General features: G+C 45.2%; 2 protein-coding genes across 8 annotated transcripts; one reads left to right on the plus strand and one right to left on the minus strand.

Annotated features, from left to right (window-relative positions):
* Positions 1 to 3,996: 3,996 nt before the first annotated feature.
* LOC124031710 (calcium-responsive transactivator-like) lies at positions 3,997 to 20,553 on the minus strand. 6 transcript variants are annotated; one of them, XM_046343293.1, is made up of 11 exons: positions 20,392 to 20,553; positions 19,181 to 19,257; positions 18,910 to 18,994; positions 18,587 to 18,734; positions 17,645 to 17,875; positions 8,778 to 8,951; positions 7,196 to 7,297; positions 6,508 to 6,600; positions 6,145 to 6,264; positions 5,705 to 5,894; positions 3,997 to 5,550 (listed from the first exon to the last, which is right to left on the minus strand). In XM_046343293.1, exons 1-11 carry the CDS (start codon positions 20,458 to 20,460, stop codon positions 5,424 to 5,426), a joined length of 1,416 nt encoding a protein of 471 aa, XP_046199249.1. In that variant the 5' UTR covers positions 20,461 to 20,553; the 3' UTR covers positions 3,997 to 5,423. The 6 variants fall into 6 exon arrangements, with proteins under 6 accessions (XP_046199249.1, XP_046199252.1, XP_046199250.1 ...); XM_046343296.1 differs by having other exon boundaries at positions 5,770 to 5,894; positions 20,392 to 20,551; XM_046343294.1 differs by having other exon boundaries at positions 19,134 to 19,257; positions 20,392 to 20,464.
* LOC124031712 (proteasome subunit alpha type-7-like) lies at positions 20,295 to 23,059 on the plus strand. Of its 2 annotated transcripts, XM_046343301.1 has the most exons (8): positions 20,295 to 20,477; positions 20,959 to 21,116; positions 21,273 to 21,399; positions 21,692 to 21,816; positions 21,908 to 22,030; positions 22,184 to 22,303; positions 22,428 to 22,490; positions 22,597 to 23,059. In XM_046343301.1, exons 2-8 carry the CDS (start codon positions 21,021 to 21,023, stop codon positions 22,681 to 22,683), a joined length of 741 nt encoding a protein of 246 aa, XP_046199257.1. In that variant the 5' UTR covers positions 20,295 to 20,477; positions 20,959 to 21,020; the 3' UTR covers positions 22,684 to 23,059. The 2 variants fall into 2 exon arrangements, with proteins under 2 accessions (XP_046199257.1, XP_046199256.1); XM_046343300.1 differs by lacking the exon at positions 20,295 to 20,477 and having other exon boundaries at positions 20,799 to 21,116.
* Positions 23,060 to 23,364: the final 305 nt, after the last annotated feature.

Consider the following 23,364-nt stretch of genomic DNA (forward strand, 5'->3'; position numbering starts at 1 on the left):
GACAAAGTCCAAACACACCTCCAGGCTGTGTAAGGGCTATTCGACCAATCAGGAGTGATGGAGTGCTGCATCAGATGACCTAGCCTCCACAATCCCCTGACCTCAACCCAGTTGAAATGGTTTGGACCTCAGAGTGAAGGAAAAGCAGCCAACAAGTGCACAGCATATGTTGGAACTCCTTCAAGACTGTTGGAAAAGAATTCCAGGTGAAACTGGATTAGAGAATGCCAAGAGTGTGCAAAGCTGTCATCATGGCAAATGGTGGCTACTTTGAAGAATGTAAAATATATTTTCATTTTTTTAAACACTTTTTTAGTTACTAAATAATCCCTTGTGTTATTTCATGTTCATTTCCTTTTGATGTCTTCACTATTATTCTACAATGTAGACAATAGTAAAAATAAAGAAAAACCCTTGAATGAGTAGGTGTGTCCAAACTTTTGACTGGTACTGTAAGTATTCAGACCCTTTACTCTGTAGTTTATTGAAGCACCTTTGCCAGCGATCTTGGGTATGACGCTACAAGCTTGGCACACCTGTATTTGGGGAGTTTCTCCTATTCTTTTCTGCAGATCCTCTCAAGCTCTGTCAGGTTGGATGGGGAGTGTCGCTGCACAACTATTTTCAAGTATCTCTCGAGATGTTCGATCGGGCCACTCCGGGCCACTCAAGGACATTCAGAGACTTGTCCAGAAGCCACTCCTGCGTTGTCTTGGCTGTGTGCGCTTAGGGTCGTTGTCCTATTGGAAGGTGAACCTTCGCCCCAGTCTGAGGTCTTTAGCAGGGTTTCATCAACGATCTCTCTGCACTTTGCTCCATTCATCTTTCCCTGACTATTCTCCCAGTCCCTGGCGCTGAAAAATCCCCACAGCATGATGCTGCCACCACCATGCTTCCCCATAGGGTTGGTGCCAGGTTTCCTCCAGGCATGACGCTTGGCATTCAGGCCAAATAGTTCAATCTTGGTTTCATCAGACAAGAGAATCTTGTTTCTCATGGTCTGAGTCTTTTAGGTGCCTTTTGGCAAACACCAAGTGGGCTGTCATGTGCCTTTTACTGAGGAGTGGCTTCTGTCTGGCCACTCTACAATAAAGGCCTGCTTGATGGAGTGCTGCAGACATGGTTGTCCTTCTGGAAGGTTCTCCCATCTCCACAGAGGAACTCTAGACCTCTGTCAGAGTGACCATTGTGTTCAGCCCTTCTCCCCCAATTGCTCAGTTTGGCTGGGCAGCTAGCTCTAGTAAGTCTTAGTGGTTCCAAACTTCCCCCATTTAAGAATGATGAAGACCACTGTGTTCTTGGGGACCTTCAATGCTGCAGCAATGTTTTGGTACCCTTCCCTGATCTGTGACTCGAGACAATCCTGTCTCAGAGCTCTAAGGACAATTTCTTGGACCTCATGGCTTGGTTTTTGCTCTGACATGCACTGTCAACTGTGGCACATTATATAGACAGGTGTGTGACTTTCCAAATCATGTCCAATTTAATTTAGCACAGATGGACTCAAATCCAGTTGTACAGACATCTGAAGGATGATCAATGGTAACAGGATGTACCTGAGATGAATTTCGAGTCTCATAGAAAAGGGTCTGAATACTTACATACGTTTATTTTTATTTTTTAATACAATCGCAAAAATAAAATAAAAACCTGTTGTCATTATGGGGTATTGTTTGTAGATTGATGAGGACATTTTATTTAATACATTTTAGAATAAGGCTATAAAGTAACAAAATGTGGTCAAGGAGTCTGAATACTTCCCGAAAGCACATAACTTGGCAATGTAAACAACCATGTTGTGCAGTGCATGGCTAACTTTTCTTAGTGGGTCGAGGACAGGGGGTAGCTAATCGAGCTAGTTAGCTTTATCACGTTAAAACATACCAGCTTTTTTCTGACAGTTATTTCTTTTTGAGATTTGTGCACAGGACGTGGTGACTTTCCTGATTCCAGTTGTTTGCCTCTGTGCTGCCAAGTGGCTTCTGAGCCCCGTCAAACAGCTGCCCTTCACCTCGTTTCTAAAGCAAACGTGTGCAAATATTCGGCTTATCTCTTGGACAAGCCATCTTCGGCTCTGAACCTTTGACAATATAGTTAACATTGCAAAATAATGAATGTCATGTCACAGGGAGACAGCCAGAAGTGTCGCCCTGACCTCGTTAACTAGCCAACAGTAACGTTACTATAGCAGGATAATGTGTTAGTTAGCTAGCTAACGTAGCTCGCTGACTGTGGCTATGAGCCAACGTTAGCTAGACAAGTCCCTTTCGACAAGCCTACTAATGAAATCGGCCAAACAACATGTCCATCTATCTCTAGATATTTGACAAAACCTCGCAATCTAACAACGCTAAACAAACATGAAGCTTTTATATCAATGCTAACTGTCTGGAACAACAACTTCACTTCAGCTGCATGCCGCGAGCTAGCTACGGTAGCGCCGAGGTTCAAAAAGCATGTAAAGTCAAAGCATGGGTCGTGTAATGGAACATTGCTTCATACAAGACAGACACAAAACAAGGTGGAAGTAAATTTATTTTACACCGTAACAAAAGACGAAGATGAACAATCGATTAAACATTCATATGTGGTTATGCACAAACAAACCCTTTATTCTGTCACACACACGCAATGTATTGCATTATAAGCAAAACAGTACATATCCAATTCACAGGAAATGAATACAATGATATATTATGCAGTCTAAAGAAGCCTATGATTGTCACTAGAGTTGAGTTAACACAGTTATTGAGCTGTTTGACAGCCAGGTACCTCAGATATCCCACTTTATTGGCAACATAAAACATATCCCACTTTATTGGCAAGTGTAATGAGTTGTGATGTCCCCTTTTCAACATTTTATAGTAAAGTTCCAGTCTGACATTACTAGGATTATTACAGGGGATATACCTATACAACAAACCAAACCATGATTTTCATAAAATGATCAATCGTTTGAGGTAAATAAAGACAACCACAACATATCTTTACATATTGTACATTGTCATGGAAATTACAAGGCAAGTGTGTTTGTGGGACAAACTTGTCTTCTATAACACTCCTAAGGACTTACCAACCAACACTTGATCTAGGATCACTTTGAATAAAATAAATTGAATAAGACAAATGGCAAACTTGTTTTGTTTCTGTAAAACATACACCAAACATGTATGCCATATGCACTCACACACATAGGCTAAGACTACATCACATTGGTTAGAATGTAATACTTTACAAAACATCCCTCTATATGGGTTAAGACAGTTGAAGCAAACCCCAAAACACAATTGGCAAACAAAAAATACTTTGGATTATGTACTCAACTAGATAGAAGGCTAAGACTTTTCATTTTTGTACCCTAATAGGCTATAGTGTGTGGTAGCACACAGAAAGTCATTAAAGTCCATTATCAAGCCTCGTCCTCTGCTCCAGTGACTGACTGTATTGCACGTATTGAAAAGGTATTGTGCGGATTGCTAAAAACATTCTAAAATCCTCTCCCTGTGTGTTACTTTACTTTGGCTGTTTGGAAATCATTTCTTAGAAACAACTACGATAAGTGGAAGTGCATAACAGAGAATGAGACATAGACAAATTAAAACATCTGATAAAATAAATTGTACATTTATCAATAAATATACTGAACAAAAATTTAAACGCAACATGTAAAATGTTGGTCCCATGTTTCATGAGCTGAAGTAAAAGATCCCAGAAATGTTCCATACACACAAAAAGCTCAAATTTTGTGCACACGTGTTCACATCCCTGTTAGTGAGCATTTCTCATTTGCCAATATAATCCATCCATCTGACAGGTGTGGCAAGCTGATTAAACAGCATGATCATTACACAGGTGCACCTTGTGGTGGGGACAATAAAAGGCCACTAAAATGTGCAGTTGTCACACAACACAATGCCACAGATGTCTCAAGTTGAGAGAGCGTGCAATTGGCATGCTGACTACAGGAATGTCCACCAGAGCTGTTTGCAGAGTTGAAAGTTAATTTCTCTACCATAAGCCACCTCCAACATCGTTTTAGAGAATTTGGCAGTACGCCCAACTGGCCTCTCAACCGCAGACCACATGTAACCACCCCAGCCCAGGACCTCCACATCCGGCTTCATCCCGGACTGTGGGTTTGCACACCCAAAGAATGTCCGCACAAACTGTCAGAAACGGTCTCAGAGAAGCTCAGTAGCGTACTCAACGTCCTCACCTGGGTTTTGATCTGACTACATTTTGGCATCTTAACCGGCTTCGGTGGGCAAATGCTCACCTTTTGATGGCCACTGGCACGCTGGAGAAGTGTGCTCTTGATGGATGAATCCTGGTTTCAACTGTACAGGGCTGATGACAGATAGCGTGAATGGGTTCGTGTAAGCAAGCAGTTTGCTGATGGCAGCATCGTGAGTAGAGTGCCCCATGGTGGGGTTATGGTATGGGCAGGCATACGCTATGAACAATGAACATAATTGATCCACTGTTCCTTATATGAACTGTAACTCACGAAAATCTTTGAAATTGTTGCATGTTGCGTTTTTATATTTTTGTTCAGTGTAAATGGAAAAAAGTCCCAACTTATAAAAATCTACAAATAATTTTTCTTAATAAAAAAAAGCTTAGTTTAAAAAAAAATGCAATCAGACAAAATTAAAGAATTAACAAAAAGGATCGATCATGGAAATTAATTGTCCATATTAGTTGTAATATTATGATGGTTGTTGATAGTTGCACTCTCTTGTCAATCTACCATCTATTGTGCCTATAACCTTACTCAAACATTTGTTCTTCATACACAGACAGATTGGTAACACTGAACAGTCGGTAACACCACACGCCAATCTACACAACTTCACAGTTTCAAACACAACCTGAACACTTCAGGTTGAACACTACTGACAAGTCCCATTTTCACCTTAATCAAGTTAAGCTTTACACTGAATAAAAGATGCTGAATGTATGACCAAACGTTCTTTTTGTGACCTGGACACATTTTAAATTGCAATCTTCGACAGAGGACAGCACTTGAATTGTGCACCCTGTGAAAGACAGACAGAAAAGTAGGGTGAGAGAACCAGAGGTTGATAGCGAGGACAGAGACCAAAAAAAGGAAGACATTTAAAGGCAAGGTTCGAATTAAACATATGAGTCTTTTCAACGCTTATGAGGCTTATAATATAGCTTATAATAATGCTATTGAGGGTTCCCCGATATGTTACCAGATACCCCCATAATTCAAATCATCTTATAGGGTGAGCAAAAGAAGAGAAGGCAGAGATGAAAGGTGTTTCATGCAGGATCTCCTGAACCAGTTCACCTGTACTCAGTTAGAAAATAGTGAGCCAGCAGAACATGAATCTGACTTAGTCTAGCCTGCTAATCCGTGTCTCAGCAAACTAAAAAGATTCAGAGATAAATCTAACTCATTTACTCAGAGACTGGTTTACACACGACTGTTGGGGGTTATTCACAGAACTGTTCCCTTGCCTAACTTGTCCACCAGTTTGCCCAGGAGGTGGTGCCTTATTGCTGGTAGTTTCCGTATTGACCCTAAAAGAGAGGGAGTTAGAAAAGAAACATCTTTAGTCATGTCAGGTCAGCATGAGATGGGGAATACTTTTGTTCATGAATACTTTCTCATGATTCAAAGCAACCCATGGGCATCGCCACTGTGGTTATTTGCGGTGTGAGTTGCCCAATTTACCCAATGTTTTGTTGGACAGCACGGTCCTCCTCAAAACGTGGGGTTGGGGGTAGCTGTAGTTGTACCTGTTCGTAGGCGTAGGGCCTCTGTGTCTGTGCCCCAGAGGAAGCCTGGGAGCGGTAGGAGCTGTACTGCTGGCCCTGACCCTGCTGGTACTGGGAGTACTGGGACTGCGCACCCTGACCTGGACCTGGAGACCAAATCAGTCAATCAACCAAGTCTTGAATCACACTGACGGTTATAACAGTGAAACAATCATCATCTTTAAAAAATAAATGTCCTGAAATGAATGTTCAATTCCCAACCAGCCCAACAATCCCAACTATCAGCAGCATCAATATGCCCGTAGCAAAACATAGGAATGTGTATGTCTGTGTGTCTGCCACTGTATGTCTGTGCATTCATGCAAGCGTGCGTGTGTGTGTGTGTGTGTGTCTTACCGTAGCCCTGTGGCTGTCCACTGTAGCCCTGCTGTGAGGGGTACTGTTGTTGGCTGAAGGGCTGCTGCTGGCCTGACCCCTGCTGGTACTGGGCCTGCTGCTGACTGTACTGGGAGTTGCCTGGGGATCAGGAGCAGCAATTTCACTACTTCAAGATTTAACTTCATACTGTAATCTCTCGTGGACAGATGCATGTAACATTAATAGTAATCGAGCATCTGACACAATTATGCAAGATTTTACTGTAGTTCGGCGTGTCTGACATTGGGCCTACAGTGGCACATAGCTAGCAGCTACAATACTATCACAAGTTCACAACCTTTATGTTTATTAGGCATGAGTCTATGTGTGTTGGAAACATACCTCCTTCGTAGTAGTGCTGTGAGGACTCATCAAAGGACCTCTCATAGCCCTGTTCACCGTAGGATGATTGTTGGTAGGAGTACTCCCCATGACCTGGAGGGGGCAGGAATGAGTACATGCCAAAACCAATCTACCAAAAACAACGTGGCTCCTCACACATTTAGAGTAGAGAGCTTGGTCCTTTCACAGTTTGTAAAAAGTTGACATACATAGGTGTGCACCCATAAGTTGACAAGAGCACAAACGGACATTTGCAGTGCCTCGGACACTTAAACACACAGAGCACACAAATACACGCTAGAATCAGTTGGCGCTCTGCCCTAAACGATTTTCAAAAATGGGAAATCTACAATTTCCGCACACCAGAGGGAAACACTATTGACAGAGGCACACCGGGAGGAAACAGTTCTAAGACCAAACTCAGCACTTTGCCATCAAAATCATAATCCTTCCACAAAAATCCACCGTACATAAGACTCCCATTGAACTCCCACACGAAGGGAAAGGAAAGACAAGAAGCCAGAGGATTGGAATATGGAGTTCAGCACTGCAGTATAACTTGAAGACAGGGCAGTGGGATGACACTGAGACGAGATGGCATGTATGCGTGTGTGTGATTGAGATGTCTGAAAGGTGTGTATGTGTTGGAGGGGTTGTTTGTGTGAGGGTCAAGGCTCTAAATGATTACCATCAGAGTAATACTGCTGGTTTATGGGCTCGCTGGAGCTCTGAGTGTGTCCGTACTGCTCTCCGTAGAAATCGTCTTGTCCCATGTACTGCGGTGCAGATCCTGCAAGACAGGCGACACCAGGATTGGTTAATCAGCTGGTCGGACCAATGGGCCTCTGTGTTGGTGACTAAAGGGAGCTGGACCAGGGCGCTTTGGCAGTTGGAGGGGAGTGTGTGTGTGTGTGTGTGTGTGTGTGTGTGTGTGTGTGTGTGTGTGTGTGTGTGTGTGTGTGTGTGTGTGTGTGTGTGTGTGTGTGTGTGTGTGTGTGTGTGTGTGTGTGTGTGTGTGTGTGTGTGTGTGTGTGTGTGTGTGTGTGTGTGTGTGTGTGTGTGTGTGTGTGTGAGAGAGAGAAAGAGAAGTAGTGTCTTAAGGGTGCTAATTACATAATGAGAAGCTTTTTTGTAGTTCAATGACTCAAGTTCAAGAGGTCCTATTAGCATCATTTTGGCATCCATTTTCATTTCAGAATGTTCAGCCCTATGCAAACCATGATCTGAAAATTATAGAATCCTATGAGAATGAAATGAAATATGACTTTCTGAAAGGACCAATAAGAGTGGTTTTAGAAATCCCAGAAGGGCCAATCATATGGGAGACGCTGTGGTGGTGGTGTGCAGAAACTCCAGATGCCATTCCTTCACAAACGACTGAACCAGAAACCAAATATATTTATTTCCGTTGCCAGAAGTATTGCTAGAAATATCACTGTATCTGCAAGACAGCAACTCACAGTCTCGCTAAATATTAATATTCTACAAAATATTGATCCAATAACGTAATGCAAAAAGGACCATTATAACAGAAGCCAACAGCTAGTGAACAAATGATCTTTCATGGCAAAAGGAAACGATTCAATTCCCCATTGACAAATATCCTTTGTCAGTGATGAACTATACACTGGAACAATAGAGTCCTTGTGGACAAGATCTAATGATCGTACCTGGACAAGCTGGGATAAGACCAAGGTAAGCCACAACAAACAACCCGGTTTCCCTGGAGACATTTTCTCAGACATCCTACAGACGAGCGACTGACGAGTCTCTGTGAGGTACATGCCTAGTCCACGTCCCACAGCAAACACAAGGGGACCTTTCGGGACTAGTTTCAGGCTCATGCTGACTGACACCATGGGTAAAGGGATTTACAGAGACTGGGACTCCAAGTTACAACAGCCATAAATCTTCAGTCGGCCTCTTAAAGTCACAGGCAGGACATTACTATGGGTGAGATCTAGACTACACACCTGCGATACCATGGTAACGTATGCACATCCGTGACAGATTATATCCACCATAAATATTATAGTCTATTATTTAGGCTCACACCTCCTAAACACCTGCTAACCATTAACATCTCCACCTTTCAATCCAACGTCCATGTCGTCTACATCCGCAGTTGCTACATCTTCAGGAGTTCATCTAGAAATCATCTCCACCCTGAACCACACAGCCATTTCCTCCATATATAAACCACAGTGCATCTGCAGCCCATGACCAAACCGCAGCAGCCTGGAGAAAGACAGAGACCCATGGTCACCTACCTTGCTGTGTGGGTCGGTAGGTCCCCATGGGCCTCTGGCTCATCATGTTGTTGCCTTGTCCACTCTGCCCCAACATGCCCATAGCAGCCTGCTGACCCTGGTACTGCTGCTGTCCACCACCAGTCTGGGTTGAGGGGTAATGAGGTGTTGCCGACTGCTGGTGCATGATGGAGACTAAAAGGGGGGTTGGGGGGAGGAAGGTGCGTTATGGGGAGAGATCTTACACATTAACACACACAATGTCAACATCTTCATCATTGTCATCAACAACATAGATAACCGGGACAGAAACAGGCAGAATCAAAAGAAGGAAAAGAAATAGGGAGGGGTCATGACAGTCAGAGAGTAACCAGAAAGGGAGGGGTCTGTTTCAAATATTCAAAGAATCTGGGAGAGAGAGGGGCTTTAAAATGCTCTGGGGGAAATGGAAAAGAAACCAAAGTGGGGTCAGTTCATAAAACAGAGATAAATACACATGGACAACCAGGCAGACAAGGGTGGGCTGCAGGGCTGCATGTCAGGGGTTAGAGGTCAGGAGAAGAGAGGAGAGCCTGAAGCAGTGAGGTGACTGGGGCTAGACTAGCAAATACTGGACTCCAGAGGAAGGATGGGGCTGCCTATCAGTCTGATGAACTGAATGCGTTTGGTTATTCTTGTCGTTCATATAGGACAATGCAGCCTTTCAGAGGTTTTGGAGTGTGAAGTTCAAGTGTATAAAGACTAGAGAAGGTTTTCTAAAAGGAGAGGGCACAGGGGAGGTTATTGAGAATGATGTTGAAAAGCTGTGGAATACCTTCAGGGGTTCCTTGTGTCAGTGAATCATCCACCGATGTCCTGTCTCCTGTCTAAATCAATACAATCCTAATTTTCTAGAATCCTGGGAGGACAGACCTCCCTCCCTATCTCTCTCTCGCTCTCTAGGCCCTACTGATACAGTGGACACTACAGTACATCCTAAATCCCAACCTCCAGACTACACATGTACAGTTGAAGTTGGAAGTTTACATACACTTAGGTTGGAATCATTAAAACTCGTTTTTCAACCACTCCACACATTTCCTGTTAACAAACTGTCAGGATTTGGCCAGGGTTGTTCCGGTTTTTGGTCACTAGATGCGCCCATTGTGCCTTTTGACCTTTTGTTTTCCCTTGATCCCCATTATTATTTGCACCTGTGCCTCGTTTCCCCTGATTGTATTTAAACCCTTTGTTTTCCTCAGTTCTGTGCTCTGTGTTTGTATGTTAGCACCCAGCCCCAGTACTCTGTGTACTCTTGTTGATCCCGGTGGACTCTCTTGAGGAATTCTGTTTTTTGTTCTTGTTTATTTGTTTTTTGAGTATCTTTTGAGGCTTTTTGTGCTATACCTTCCACCTTGTGGATTTACCTTTTTGTCTTGGAGGATTACCTTTGTTCTTATGAAATTCCTTTTGAGGTTGTGGAGTTACATGTTTTCCTGAAGAACTTCACTTTTTACTTCATTAAATTACACCGTCTCAAGTACTGCTGTGTCTGCCTCATCTTCTGGGTTCTGCCGACTATTCGTGGCTCAGTTGGTTAAGTGACTGTTTCTCACTCCGGAGACCCGTGTTCGTAACCGGGTCCTGACACAAACTTTAGTGTTGGTTAGGACATCTACTTTGTGCATGACACAAGTAATTTTTCCAACAATTGTTGACAGACAGATTATTTCACTACATCACAATTCCAGTGGGTCAGAAGTTTACATACACTAAGGTGACTGTGCCTTTAAACAGCTTGGAAAAGTCCAGAAAATTATGTCATGGCTTTAGATGCTTCTGTTAGGCTAATTGACATCATTTGAGTCAATTGGAGGTGTACCTGTGGATGTATTTCAAGGCCTACCTTCAAACTCAGTGCCTCTTTGCTTGACATCATGGGAAAATCAAAAGAAAGCAGCCAAGACCTCAGAAAAAAAGGTAGACCTCCACAAGTCTGGTTCATTTCCAAACGCCTGAAGGTACCACGTTCATCTGTACAAACAGTACGCAAGTTTAAACACCATGGGACCACGCAGCCGTCATACTGCTTAGGAAGGAGACACGTTCTGTCTCTTAGAGATGAACGTACTTTGGTGCGAAAAGTGCTAAATCAATCCCAGAACAACAGCAGAGGACCTTGTGAAGATGCCGGAGAAAAAAGGTACAAAATTATTATATCCACAGTAAAACGAGTCCTACATCAACATAACCTGAAAGGCCGCTCAGCAAGGAAGAAGCCACTGCTCCAAAAACCTACATAAAAAAAGGCAGACTACGGTTTGGGGACAAATATCGTACTTTTTGGAGAAATGTCCTCTGGTCTGACGGAAAAAAATAAAACTATTTGGCCATAATGACCATCGTTATATTTGAGAAAAAAGGGGACGCTTGCAAGCCGAAGAGCACCATCCCAACCGTGAAGCATGGGGGTGGCAGCATCATGTTGTAGAGGTGCTTTTCTGCAGGAGGTACTGGTGCACTTCACAAAATAGATGGCGTCATGAGGAATGCACATTGAAGCAACATCTCAAGACATCAGTCAGGAAGTTAAAGCTTGGTCACAATTGGGTCTGCCAAATGGACAATGACTCCAAGAAAACTTCCAAAGTTGTGACAAAATGGCTTAAGGACAACAAAGTCAATGTATTGGAGTGGCCATTCCTGCTGACAAGCAAAAATTAAAGCAGGAAGCACAGGTGACTCGGTCTATAAAAAAGTGGTCAGATGAAGCAGATGCCAAACTACAGGACTGTTTTGCTATCACAGACTGGTACATGTTCCGGAATTCTTCCGATGACATTGACAATACACCACATCAGTCACTGGCTTCAATAAGTGCATCAAGGACGTCGTCCCCACAGTGACTGTACGGACATATCCCAACCAGAAGCCATGGATTACAGGCAACATTCGCACTAAGCTAAAGGGTAGAGCTGCCGCTTTCAAGATGCGGGACTCTAACCAGGAAGCTTACAAGAAATCCTGCTATGCCCTGCGACGAACCATCAAACAGGTAAAGCATCAATACAGGGCTAAGATTGAATCATACTACACCGGCTCCGACGCTCATCTTATGTGGCAGGGCTTGCAAACTATTACACACTCCAAAGAGAAGCACAGCTGCGAGCTGCCCAGTGACACGAGTCTACCAGACGAGCTAAATCACTTCTATGCTCGCTTAGAGGCAAGCAACACTGAGGCATGCATGAGAGCATCAGCTGTTCTGGACGACTGTGTGATCACGCTCTCCGTAGCCGATGTGAGTAAGACCTTTAAACAGGTCAACATACACAAGGCTGCAGGGCCAGACGGATTACCAGGACGTGTGCTGTTGGGCATGTGCTGACCAACTGGCAGGTGTCTTCACTGATATTTTCAACAAGTCCCTGATTGAGAATTTAATACCAATATGTTTCAAGCATACCACCATAGTCCCTGTGCCCAAGAACACAAAGGCAACCTGCCTAAATGACTACAGACCCGTAGCACTCACATCCATAGCCATGAAGTGCTTTGAAAAGGTTGGTAATGGCTCACATCAACACCATTATCCCAGAAACCCTAGACCCACTCCAATTTGCATACCGCCCAAACAGATCCACAGATGATGCAATCTCTATTGCACTCCACACTGCCCTTTCCCACATGGACAAAAGGAACACCTACGTGAGAATGGTATTCATTGACTACAGCTCAGCATTCAACACCATAGTACCCTCAAAGCTCATCACTAAGCTAAGGATCCTGGGACTAAACACCCCCCTCTGCAACTGGATCCTGGACTTCCTGACGGGCCCCCCTCAGGTGGTGAGGGTAGGTAGCAACACATCTGCCATGCTGATCCTCAACACTGGAGCTCCACAGGGGTGCGTGCTCAGTCCCGTCCTGTACTCCCTGTTCACCCACGACTGCATGGCCAGGCACGACTCCAACACCATCATTAAGTTTGCAGACGACAAAACAGTGGTAGGCCTGATCACAGACAACGACGAGAGAGCTTATAGGGAGGTGGTCAGAGACCTGGCCGTGTGGTGCCAGAATAACAACCTAAGCCAAGACTAAGGAGATGATTGTGGACTACAGGAAAAGGAGGACAGAGCACGCCCCCATTCTCATCGACGGGACTGTAGTGGACCAGTTTGAGAGCGTCAAGTTCCTCAGTGTCCACATCAACAACAAACTAGAATGGTCCAAACACACCAAGACAGTCGTGAAAAGGGCACAACAAAGCCTATTCCCCCTCAGGAAACTAAAATGATTTGGCATGGGTCCTGAGATCCTCAAAAGGTTGTACAGCTGCAACATTGAGAGCATCTGGTTGCATCACTGCCTGGTACGGCAACTGCTCGGCCTCTGACCGCTAGGCACTCCAGAGGGTAGTGCGTATGGCCCAGTACATCACTGGGGCTAAGCTGCCTGCCATCCAGGACCTCCACACCAGGCGGTGTCAGAGGAAGGCCCTAAAAATTGTCAAAGACTCCAGCCACCACAGTCATAGACTGTTCTCTCTACTACCACATGGCAAGCGGTACCGGAGTGCCAAGTCTCGGACAAAAAGGCTTCTCAACAGTTTTTATCCCCAAGCCATAAGACTCCTGAACAGGTAATGAAATGGCTACCCGGACTATTTACATTGTGTGCCTCCCCGAAAACCCTCTTTTTACACTGCTGCTACTCTCTGTTCATCATATATGCATAGTCACTTTAACTATACATTCATGTACATACTACCTTAATTGGGCCGACCAACCAGTGCTCCCTGACATTGGCTAACTGACGGCATCTGTATTGTGTCCTGCCACACACTACCCGCCAAATCCTCTTTTACGCTACTGCTATTCTCTGTTCATCATATATGCATAGTCACTTTACCCATATCTACATGTACTGTACATACTACCTCAATTAGCCTGACTAACCGGTGTATGTATGTAGCCTCACTATTTTTATAGCCTCGCTACTGTATATAGCCTGTCTTTTTACTGTTGTTTTATTTCTTTACTTTGTTCACTTAAGTTAGGTTAGTTTGTTCACTTCACTTAGGTTAGAGCCTGTAGGTAAGCATTTCACTGTAAGTGTCACGTTCTGACCTTAGTTCCTTTTTTATGTCTTTATTTTAGTTTGTCAGGGCATGAGTTGGGGTGGGCATTCTGTTGTTATTTTTCTATGTTTTGTTCTGTTGTTATATTTTATGTGTTTGGCCTAGTATGGTTCTCAATCAGAGGCAGGTGTCAGTCGTTGTCTCTGATTGGGAGCCATATTAAGGTAGCCTGTTTTCTATTGTGTTTTGTGGGTGGCTGTATCCTATGTTAGTGTTTTCACCATACGGGACTCTTTCGGTTGTTTGTTTGTACTTTTGTTATTTTGTTCAGTGTTCTGTTGATTTATTAAATATATCATTATGGACACTTACCACACTGCACATTAGTCTGTTCCTTGCTACTCCTTCTCTGAAGAAGAGGAATTACGTTACAGAACTACCCACCAAAAGAGGACCAAGCAGCGTGGTAACGAGCGGCAGAAATCTCAAGACTCCTGGACATGGAAGGAGATTCTGGACAGCAAGGGACCCTGGGCACAGGCTGGGGAATAACGCCGCCCCAAAGCAGACCTGGAGGCACCAAGAGCTGAGCGGCAGTGGTATGAGGAGGCAGCACGGCAGCGCGGCTGGGAGGCAGCCTCATACATTTCTTGGGGAGGCACACGGGGAGTCTGGCTAAGTCAGGTAGGAGACCTGAGCCAACTCCCCGTGCTTACCGTGGAGAGAGGTGGACCGGGCAGGCACCGTGTTAAGCTGTGAGGCGCTCAGTGTCCCCGGGGCGCAGGCATAGCCCAGTGCGTTACATAGCAGCGCCTCGTATCGGCCGGGCTAGAGTGGGCATCGAGCCAGGTGCCATGAAGCCGGATCAGCGCATCTGGTCTCCAGTGCGTCTCCTCGGGCCGGGGTACATGGCACCAGCCCTACGCATGGTGTCCCCGGTTCTCCAGCACAGCCCAGTGCGGTCTATTCCATCTCGCCGCACAGGCCTGGCTACGGGGAGTATCCAGCCAGGTAGGGTTGTGCAGGCTCCGTGCTCGAGACCTCCAGTGTGCCTCCACGCCCCGGTCTATGCGGTGCCTCCTCCATGCACCAGGCCTCCGGTGGCAGCCCCCCACACCAGGCTGTCTCTCCGTCTCCTCCCTACAGGTGCTCCCTCCTGTCAAGCACTGCCAGAGTCTCCCTCCTGTCCAGCGCTGCCAGAGTCTCCCTCCTGTCCTGAGCTGCCAGAGTCTCCCGTCTGTCCTGAGCTGCCAGAGTCTCCCGTCTGTCCTGAGCTGCCAGTCTCCCGTCTGTCCTGAGCTGCCAGAGTCTCCCGTCTGTCCTGAGCTGCCAGAGTCTCCCGTCTGTCCTGAGCTGCCAGAGTCTCCCGTCTGTCCTGAGCTGCCAGAGTCTCCCGTCTGTCCTGAGCTGCCAGAGTCTCCCGTCTGTCCTGAGCTGCCAGAGTCGCCCGTCTGTCCTGAGCTGCCAGAGTCGCCCGTCTGTCCTGAGCTGCCAGAGTCGCCCGTCTGTCCTGAGCTGCCAGAGCCGCCCGTCTGTCAGGAGCTGCCAGAGCCGCCGGTCAGTCAGGAGCTGCCAGAGCCGCCGGTCAGTCAGGAGCTGCCAGAGCCGCCTGTCAGTCAGGAGCTGCCAGAGCCGCCTGTCAGTCAGGAGCTGCCAGAGCCGCCTGTCAGTCAGGAGCTGCCAGAGCCGCCTGTCAGTCAGGAGCTGCCAGAGCCGCCTATCAGTCAGGAGCTGCCAGAGCAGTCCGTTGCTCCGGTGCTGCCTGAATCGCCCTTCACTCCGTAGCTGCCGGAATCGCCCTTCACTCCGGCGCTACTGGAATCGCCTTTCACTCCGGAGCTGCCGGAGTCTCCCGCCTGTCCGGTGCTTCCGGAATCTCCCGTCCATTCGGGACCCGTTGCTAGGGTCCCCAATCCGGGGTCAGTGGCGAGGGTCGCCACTCCTAAGGTGCCACATAAGTGGGCCGAGACTATGGTGGAGTGGGGTCCACGTCCCGCTCCAGAGCCGCCACCACGGTAAATGCCCACCCAGACCCTCCCCTATAGGTTCAGGTTTTGCGGCCGGAGTCCGCACCTTTGGGGGGAGTACTGTGACATTCTGACCTTAGTTGCTTTTTATGTCTTTATTTTAGTTGGTCAGGGCGTGAGTTGGGGTGGGCATTCTGTTGTAGTTTTTTTATGTTTTGTTCTGTTATATTTATATGTGTTTGGCCTAGTATGGTTCTCAATCAGAGGCAGGTGTCAGTTGTTGTCTCTGATTGGGAGCCATATTTAGGTAGCCTGTTTTCTATTGTGTTGTGTGGGTGGTTGTATCCTGTGTTAGTGTTTTCACCATACTGTTTTGGTTGTTTGTTTGTACTTTTGTTATTTTGTTCAGTGTTCTGTTGATTTATTAAATATATCATTATGGACACTTACCACGCTGCACATTGGTCTGATCCTTGCTCCTCCTCCTCTGAAGAAGAGGAATTCCATTACAGTAAGGTCTACTACACCTGTTGTATTCGGCACACGTGACAAATAAACTTTGATTTGAAACCGGGATTCAGCGTGCAAGTGGCCATCGAAGGTGAGCATTTGCCCACTGAAGTTGTTTACGACACCTAACTGCTGTCAGGTCAAGAACCTGGTGCAGATGACGATCATAGAAAAGCGTTTCCCTGAGACGGTTTCTGACAGTTTGTGCAGAAATTATTCGGTTGTGCCACAGTTTAATCAACTGTCCGGGTGGTTCGTCTTAGACCATCCCGCAGGTGAAGAAGCCGGACGTGGAAGTCCTGGGCTGGCGTGGCTCTGCGGTTGTGAAGTCGGTTGGACATACTGCCAAATTCCTTAAAACGACAAAGGAAGCGACTTAACATTAAATATTCATGCAACAGCTCTGGTGGATATTCCTGCAGTCAGCATGCCAATTGTACACATCAGTGGCATTTTGTTGTGTGACAATACTGCACATTTTATTGTCCCCAGAATCAGGTGCACCTGTGTAATGATCATGTTGTTTCATCAGCTTCTTGATATGCCACACCTGTCAGGTGGATTGATTATCTTGGCAAAGGAGAAATGCTCACTATGTAAACAAATTTGTGCATTAAATTTGAGAGAACCAAGTTTTTTGTGCATATAGAACATTTTGGGGATATTTTATTTCAGCTCATGAAACATTGGACCAACACTTATATATTTTTGTTCAGTATCCAGAATATCGTTGTGTTTTTTTATTATTGTTTTTTGGGACAAAAAATACTGTTAATTAAGACACCAGGAAATCATCTCCAGGTGATTTTCATTTTGGAAATCTGTTCAAGAATTGCCACTCATAATAGAGACACGTGATCATATACAAATGTAAGCAAGGTTTAATATTATTATGTTTTTGTCAAATATTATATCTGTTTGGGCTTCTCATGGTCTTGTTCCAGCCCCATGACCATCCGCTCAAAGAAACAAATTGCCATAGGCTGACTCAAGATGATAATCCCTGCTCTATGATTCATCCTCTGATGTTCAACCTTTTTGCTTCTCTTCCTCCCTGATCATCCGCCCCCTTCCAGAGCTCTGACATTTACTCTAGTGGGGGCTGGCCTCTCAACCGCCCTGCTCACTTCCTGCCAATCACAATACACTATGAGTGGACTCAACAATCGTTACCAATGCACTTAGCAACAAGACTTGCTGGAGAAAACGAAATAGAACAGCGGAATTAGCAATTATGTATCTCCAAAGGAATAGTGTTTCCAATAACGATTTCATATCATTGGCTTTGATGATGTATTCCTATGCCACTGATCCCTTGTCGCTGATTCTTCTACACCTGGCTGGCTCACCTGTGTTAGACTGCATGTTGAGATTGCTGCGGGAGGAGGTAGAAGAGGAAGAGGAAGAACCGTAGCCTGGGCCAAGGCCCTGGATCATGCTGCCCTGGGAGGAGGGGGGCACGGGGTGGCTGTAGCCGGAGGCTGAGCCGTGGGTGCTGGCTGGCAGGCTGAGGGACGTGGATGAGGGCCCAGCCGACTGTGTCTGACCCGCCTGCTGCTGCATGGGAGCGTGGCCGGGGCCTGACGACACACAGAGCAGTCAGAGCAGCCAGCCACTCAGGCACACGCAGTGCCAGCATGGTCACAGGCACCACGAACACGAAACACATCCAGTTCATCGCTACACCACAGGAGGCTTGTGTAGGACTCAGTAGGCATAGAATGAAGTTTTGAATCAAGGGTGTGTATATTATGCGGAGAGACGACGAGAGAAGAATTAGTGGAGCGGCAAATGGACGAGAGGGTAAAGACCTGTATGGCTATAAAGAGGTGCATGTAAATAGTCTGAAGTGGCTTCCTCTCCTCGTCTCCATTACTTAATGTGCAGTGATGTGAGAGAACTGGACAGACGGAATGAAATGCCCAGTTAGCATCCACTTACAGTATCCTGTATTCAGGGATCGGTGTGGAAGAGGAAGCTACTTTAAAATATGGAGATGCACTCATAGAATGATGTCTGGACAGAGCAGAGGACGAGATCAAATATGCTGCCATAGGAGAGGTAGACAGACGACGTACATGCAGCAGACAGTCAGTTTGGCAGAGAGGCGAGCATTCAGATAGTACACACATACAGTGGATAGCGAGTGTGTGTGTGTGTGTGTGTGTGTGTGTGTGTGTGTGTGTGTGTGTGTGTGTGTGTGTGTGTGTGTGTGTGTGTGTGTGTGTGTGTGTGTGTGTGTGTGTGTGTGTGTGTGTGTGTGTGTGTGTGTGTGGATACGGAGGTCTCACCATTGCTCATCTGACTCTGCAACATAGAGGTAGGGGGCAGGCCAGGGGTCATGGTGTCGTTGAGGTTACTCTGGGAGTGTAGGGGCCCGTTGCCTCCGCTCGGTCCCATTCCTCCAGCACCTATACTCCCCATGTTAGGGGTAGGAGGCTGAGAGAACAGGAGGAGAGGAGAGACATGTGAATTTACAGCTCTGGGAATTGTGTTACAGTTAAAGAACAGCTATTGAGGCCGGGTAAGGGAGAGAGAGAGAGCGAGAGCGAGAGTGAGAGCGAGAAGACCAACATGGGCCTCTATTGTATTGCGTAACTCCACACAGACTTACTGCAGGTAACAATGACTGCATGTTCTGATTAGAATCTGCTATCGTGGCCAGATAGACTAGGTTTCTGTGAAGGATCTGCTGATACCTGTCAAAGCACAGAAAGACAGGTTAATCACTAATCACAAGAGCATTCAACATGATGACGATCCTTAAACTGTGATATTCCATTCTTCGCGCTTAGAATCACATCTTCATACAAGTACACATCTGCTATAGTAACCTACATAACATGCATCTGTGACAACACTATGAGGACAGGTGTAACTCCTACTGTGTGCATTCTGCTGTTTTTCCTTTGCTCTGGTAATCCATTATGCATTGTATCAGATGGTGATTTTCATCCAGCATCTTGGGGAGATAAAAAAATCACGTTAGGCCAGCAGCTTATTATAACAGAGTTATGACACTATAATAAAGTGTCCTGGATTCTCGGGACTTGCGCTCACGTAAGCCCCCCCCCCCCCCCTACTCTCTGAACAAAATTATCTGGGTCAGCTGTTTTTCTTGGAGTATATTTAACGTTGCCAGAAAGAGCCTAGGGCAGAAGAGACTGTTTAAGTCGGACGGAGCCATGGTCTTTTTTTCCTGCAACTCCAAAAGTCGACCATTATTTTTCAGCCAATCACAACAATCTGACATCAGTGACAAAAAGCGAGGGTGCAAGAAAGTGGAACCTGTCCTCTATAGGCTACGATCCAAAGAAGGCGCTCTAACCGTAATATATATATATATATACACACACACATATGCTCTCAACAATTTGACAAGCACCAATAAGAGTCCTCCCCGTTCCTTCGAGGATAAACAAAGGTCCAATGATGTTGCACGTAAGCCCACACCTTCCATCATCATCGCCCCTGTCAGACTATCCATTCATCCAGTGCACCTGCCTCTTACCACTGGCTGTCTAAAGAATTCTCGCTCATCTTCTCATATATTTGGCACGGCTGGCTATCAACTATTTTTTTGTAACAATAGCCTATCATATAGAGTGTATTTTGTAAAGGATAAAATGTTGCTAAAAGAAAAAGAACTAACAAAAAAATACTCAAATAAACAGTTAACAAAAGAAATCCCATGAAGTGCATGCACCAGAATAAGACAAAATTCAGTCCGACTCGGGACAAACTAGATGTGTTTGGTCTCGGATGCTATAGTCTATTATTAGACAACATGTGTTGTTCTAACGCATAACATAGTAGCCGTTATGTCGGCTTCCGTTAAAAGCCCCACTGTGCAGTGAAGAGCAACAACAGTAACGACGCAATAAAAAGTAGGCTTTGATGAATGTCAATTTGTTTTCATTGGCGTCTTATGATCGCGTCACTTTGTTTGGCTCGCTCTATTGTACCAGTTATGTGCGGATGTTGACTACTTTCCCACCGTTGGCACTGGCTGACTCTCTCCACGCTCTCAAATCGACCAGAATAAAAGATGTCCTGTTAAAACGACGTAATAGAGAAAGACATGGCATTAGCCTACCTTTTGTATCGTTTGCTGTGTCACCTCCCCTTTGCTCCTTGGGCGCGCCGATGAAAATGCCACCGACATTGTTATATAAGGAAACGGTAAGAAACGCTCCTTTTATTCTAATATTTAGCCTATTATCTTGCGTGCAGTATAACATAGTTAGGTTTTCCATGTTCAGAAAATAATAGGGGTGTGTGAATCCCTGGATTGCTCCGAAATGAAAATACATTATAAATACACTATTCCCCTGGGTGCAAATTGATACTACACTTGATTATGTTATTAAGATTGATGGTTGATCAGAATTCCATCATGTCTATGAAAATATCGTATTTTTCGAGACTCACTCAGTAATGTGTTGGTATAACCCATTCAGTCAGCTATAGGCTACAGTATAATTTCTCACAGTAGTAGGGGTGTTCTTTGATTCACGACATCCAATGCGCTCGCTCTCCAACGTAAACCAACGATGGCCGCAATAAATCAAGGCTGTTGCACACTAAAGTCCGGATGAGGCGCTGTGTTCAATTTGAATGTGCTGTTTCATTCAAGTCTGATCACTTTCACTTTTGTTAAAAGAGCGAGGGCCAGTCGAGGAGACACAGAAATCGGCTTTTCTTTACAGGTAAAGTGCTTGGAAGATGAGCTACGATCGTGCAATCACAGTCTTCTCACCTGATGGCCACTTATTCCAGGTGGAATACGCACAGGAGGCGGTCAAAAAAGGTTCAACCGCTGTAAGTAGGCCTTTCTCATTTCTGTCAATGTTGATTGAGGTCAAAACAATGGGTCAAGCACTGTGCCGATGCAAAACGTAGCCTATCAATAGAAGCAGACCCAAATTGTGCTTACAACGGGCGCAACTGTATCAATTGGGCCTAATTCGTTTACAGGTTGGAGTGCGAGGAAAAAACGTTGTTGTTCTAGGAGTGGAGAAGAAAACTGTAGCCAAGCTCCAAGATGACAGAACAGTGCGCAAAATCTGTGCCTTGGATGACAACGTCTTCATGGCCTTTGCAGGTAACTTACTGTAGGACATGACCAATAAGGCAAGAAGACCAACATAGGACCAATAAGGCACAGTGCACACCCAAGCCACAGATGGTGTGAAGTGGTTGATTGCAAATATGTAATTAGCCTACCATATGTATGGTATAATTGATGTCATCAACATTTGATCATGTAGGCCTACGTTGAATGATACATTTCATTTTTACTGCTGAAATTGAGCTATTTGATTGTTTGTTCACCTTGTTGGGTGAGGGGTTTAATTGGTGTACCATACTTTATCTCCTTATCCCATGGCCTGCAGGGTTGACGGCAGATGCCAGGATCGTTGTTAACAGGGCTAGGGTGGAGTGTCAGAGTCACAGGCTTACAGTGGAAGACCCTGTGACTGTGGAGTACATCACACGCTTCATTTCCAGCATCAAACAGGTACCCCCCCCCCCCACACACACACACACACACACACAACAGTACAATGCACATGTGCAGATATATCATTTCTACATATTCCCACTTTCAGCGCTACACCCAAAGCAATGGGCGAAGGCCCTTTGGCATCTCCTCCCTCATTGTGGGGTTTGATTTCGATGGAACACCCCATCTGTACCAAACTGACCCTTCAGGAACATATCATGCTTGGAAGGTAGGGGTGTAATTCTGACCCATACATCTGAATTATTTAAAAGGTGCTTTGACAGGTTTGTCATCACCCCAATGAATTACTCAATGTACCTCAAGTTGCAATGAAATTATATATGAGCAAAATGGGAAAACCTAACTGTGGTTGTGTACATAGGCAAATGCCATTGGAAGATCTGCCAAGACTGTACGTGAGTTTCTAGAGAAGAACTATAAAGAGGAGCATATGGAATCCGATACAGACACCATTAAACTGGCCATCAGAGCTCTACTTGAGGTGAGGGTTTTGCCAGTCCAGATCCAAACTTTTGATTGGCAGCAACAATATTGCAAGAGCACCCGCTATTAATGATTGAAATCTCAGATATTCCTGTCACAAGGTTTGCTCCATGTGTTCACAGGTTGTCCAGTCAGGTGGAAAGAACATTGAGCTGGCCATTATGAAGCGGGATGAATCAATGAAGGTCTGTTTGAAATCATGACACCTCCGCAAATCCGTCAAGAGGATCTCACCTGTGTAATGATGCAATGTAATTGCTCCCCTAACGACCTCTTTCCCACTGTAAATAGATTCTGGTCCAAGAGGAAATTGAGGAATATGTCACAGCTATTGAAAAGGAAAAGGAGGAAGCAGAGAAACAAAAGAAGAAGACATAAACACTCTCGGATTGAAGTCATGACCAAACATGCCTTCATCCATCTTCAATATTGCATCAGGATTCTCATTGTTTACATTAATTTGCTCATCGTTTCTCTATCCAATGCTGGAGGGACTCCTAAGGAGTGCATATTTTTGTTCTAGCACACTTCTTTTGACTAGTCACCAGGCTCTTGTTTGGCTGAAACAGGTAGGCTATGGTAGTGCTGGGAGAGACTCGTCTGGTTGCCGAGACTAGTGTTGGGCTAAAACAAAACTACTCCCATCCTGGGAGTCCCAATTAAATGGATTGAGAAACAATGCTGCCCTAATCGACATTATGAAACCTTAAGACTTTGCCTTATTCTTGCAATGAATAAATACCTGTATTTAAACCTAGGATAGGTTAAGTAATCCCTCTCACCCCACCCCCTAAGTTTTAGATGCACTATTGTTCAGTGACTGTCCCACTGGATGTCATAAGGTGAAACAATTTGTAAGATAAGAATTAAAATGAACTTAAATGTAAATGTAATGTAATGTAAACTACAACGTTCAGTTACCATTGAACAGAGAAAATTAACAAGAACAAGTGAATCAGCAATCCCATCTTTATTAGATTTGTAACAATGTAACATCACTTGTGCTCAAAACGATAGAAAACTAACAAATACATGGAAATTCATTAGTTCTGGCAGACA

The sequence above is a fragment of the Oncorhynchus gorbuscha genome, linkage group LG03 (genome assembly GCF_021184085.1).
Source record: "Oncorhynchus gorbuscha isolate QuinsamMale2020 ecotype Even-year linkage group LG03, OgorEven_v1.0, whole genome shotgun sequence".
NCBI lineage: Eukaryota > Metazoa > Chordata > Actinopteri > Salmoniformes > Salmonidae > Oncorhynchus > Oncorhynchus gorbuscha.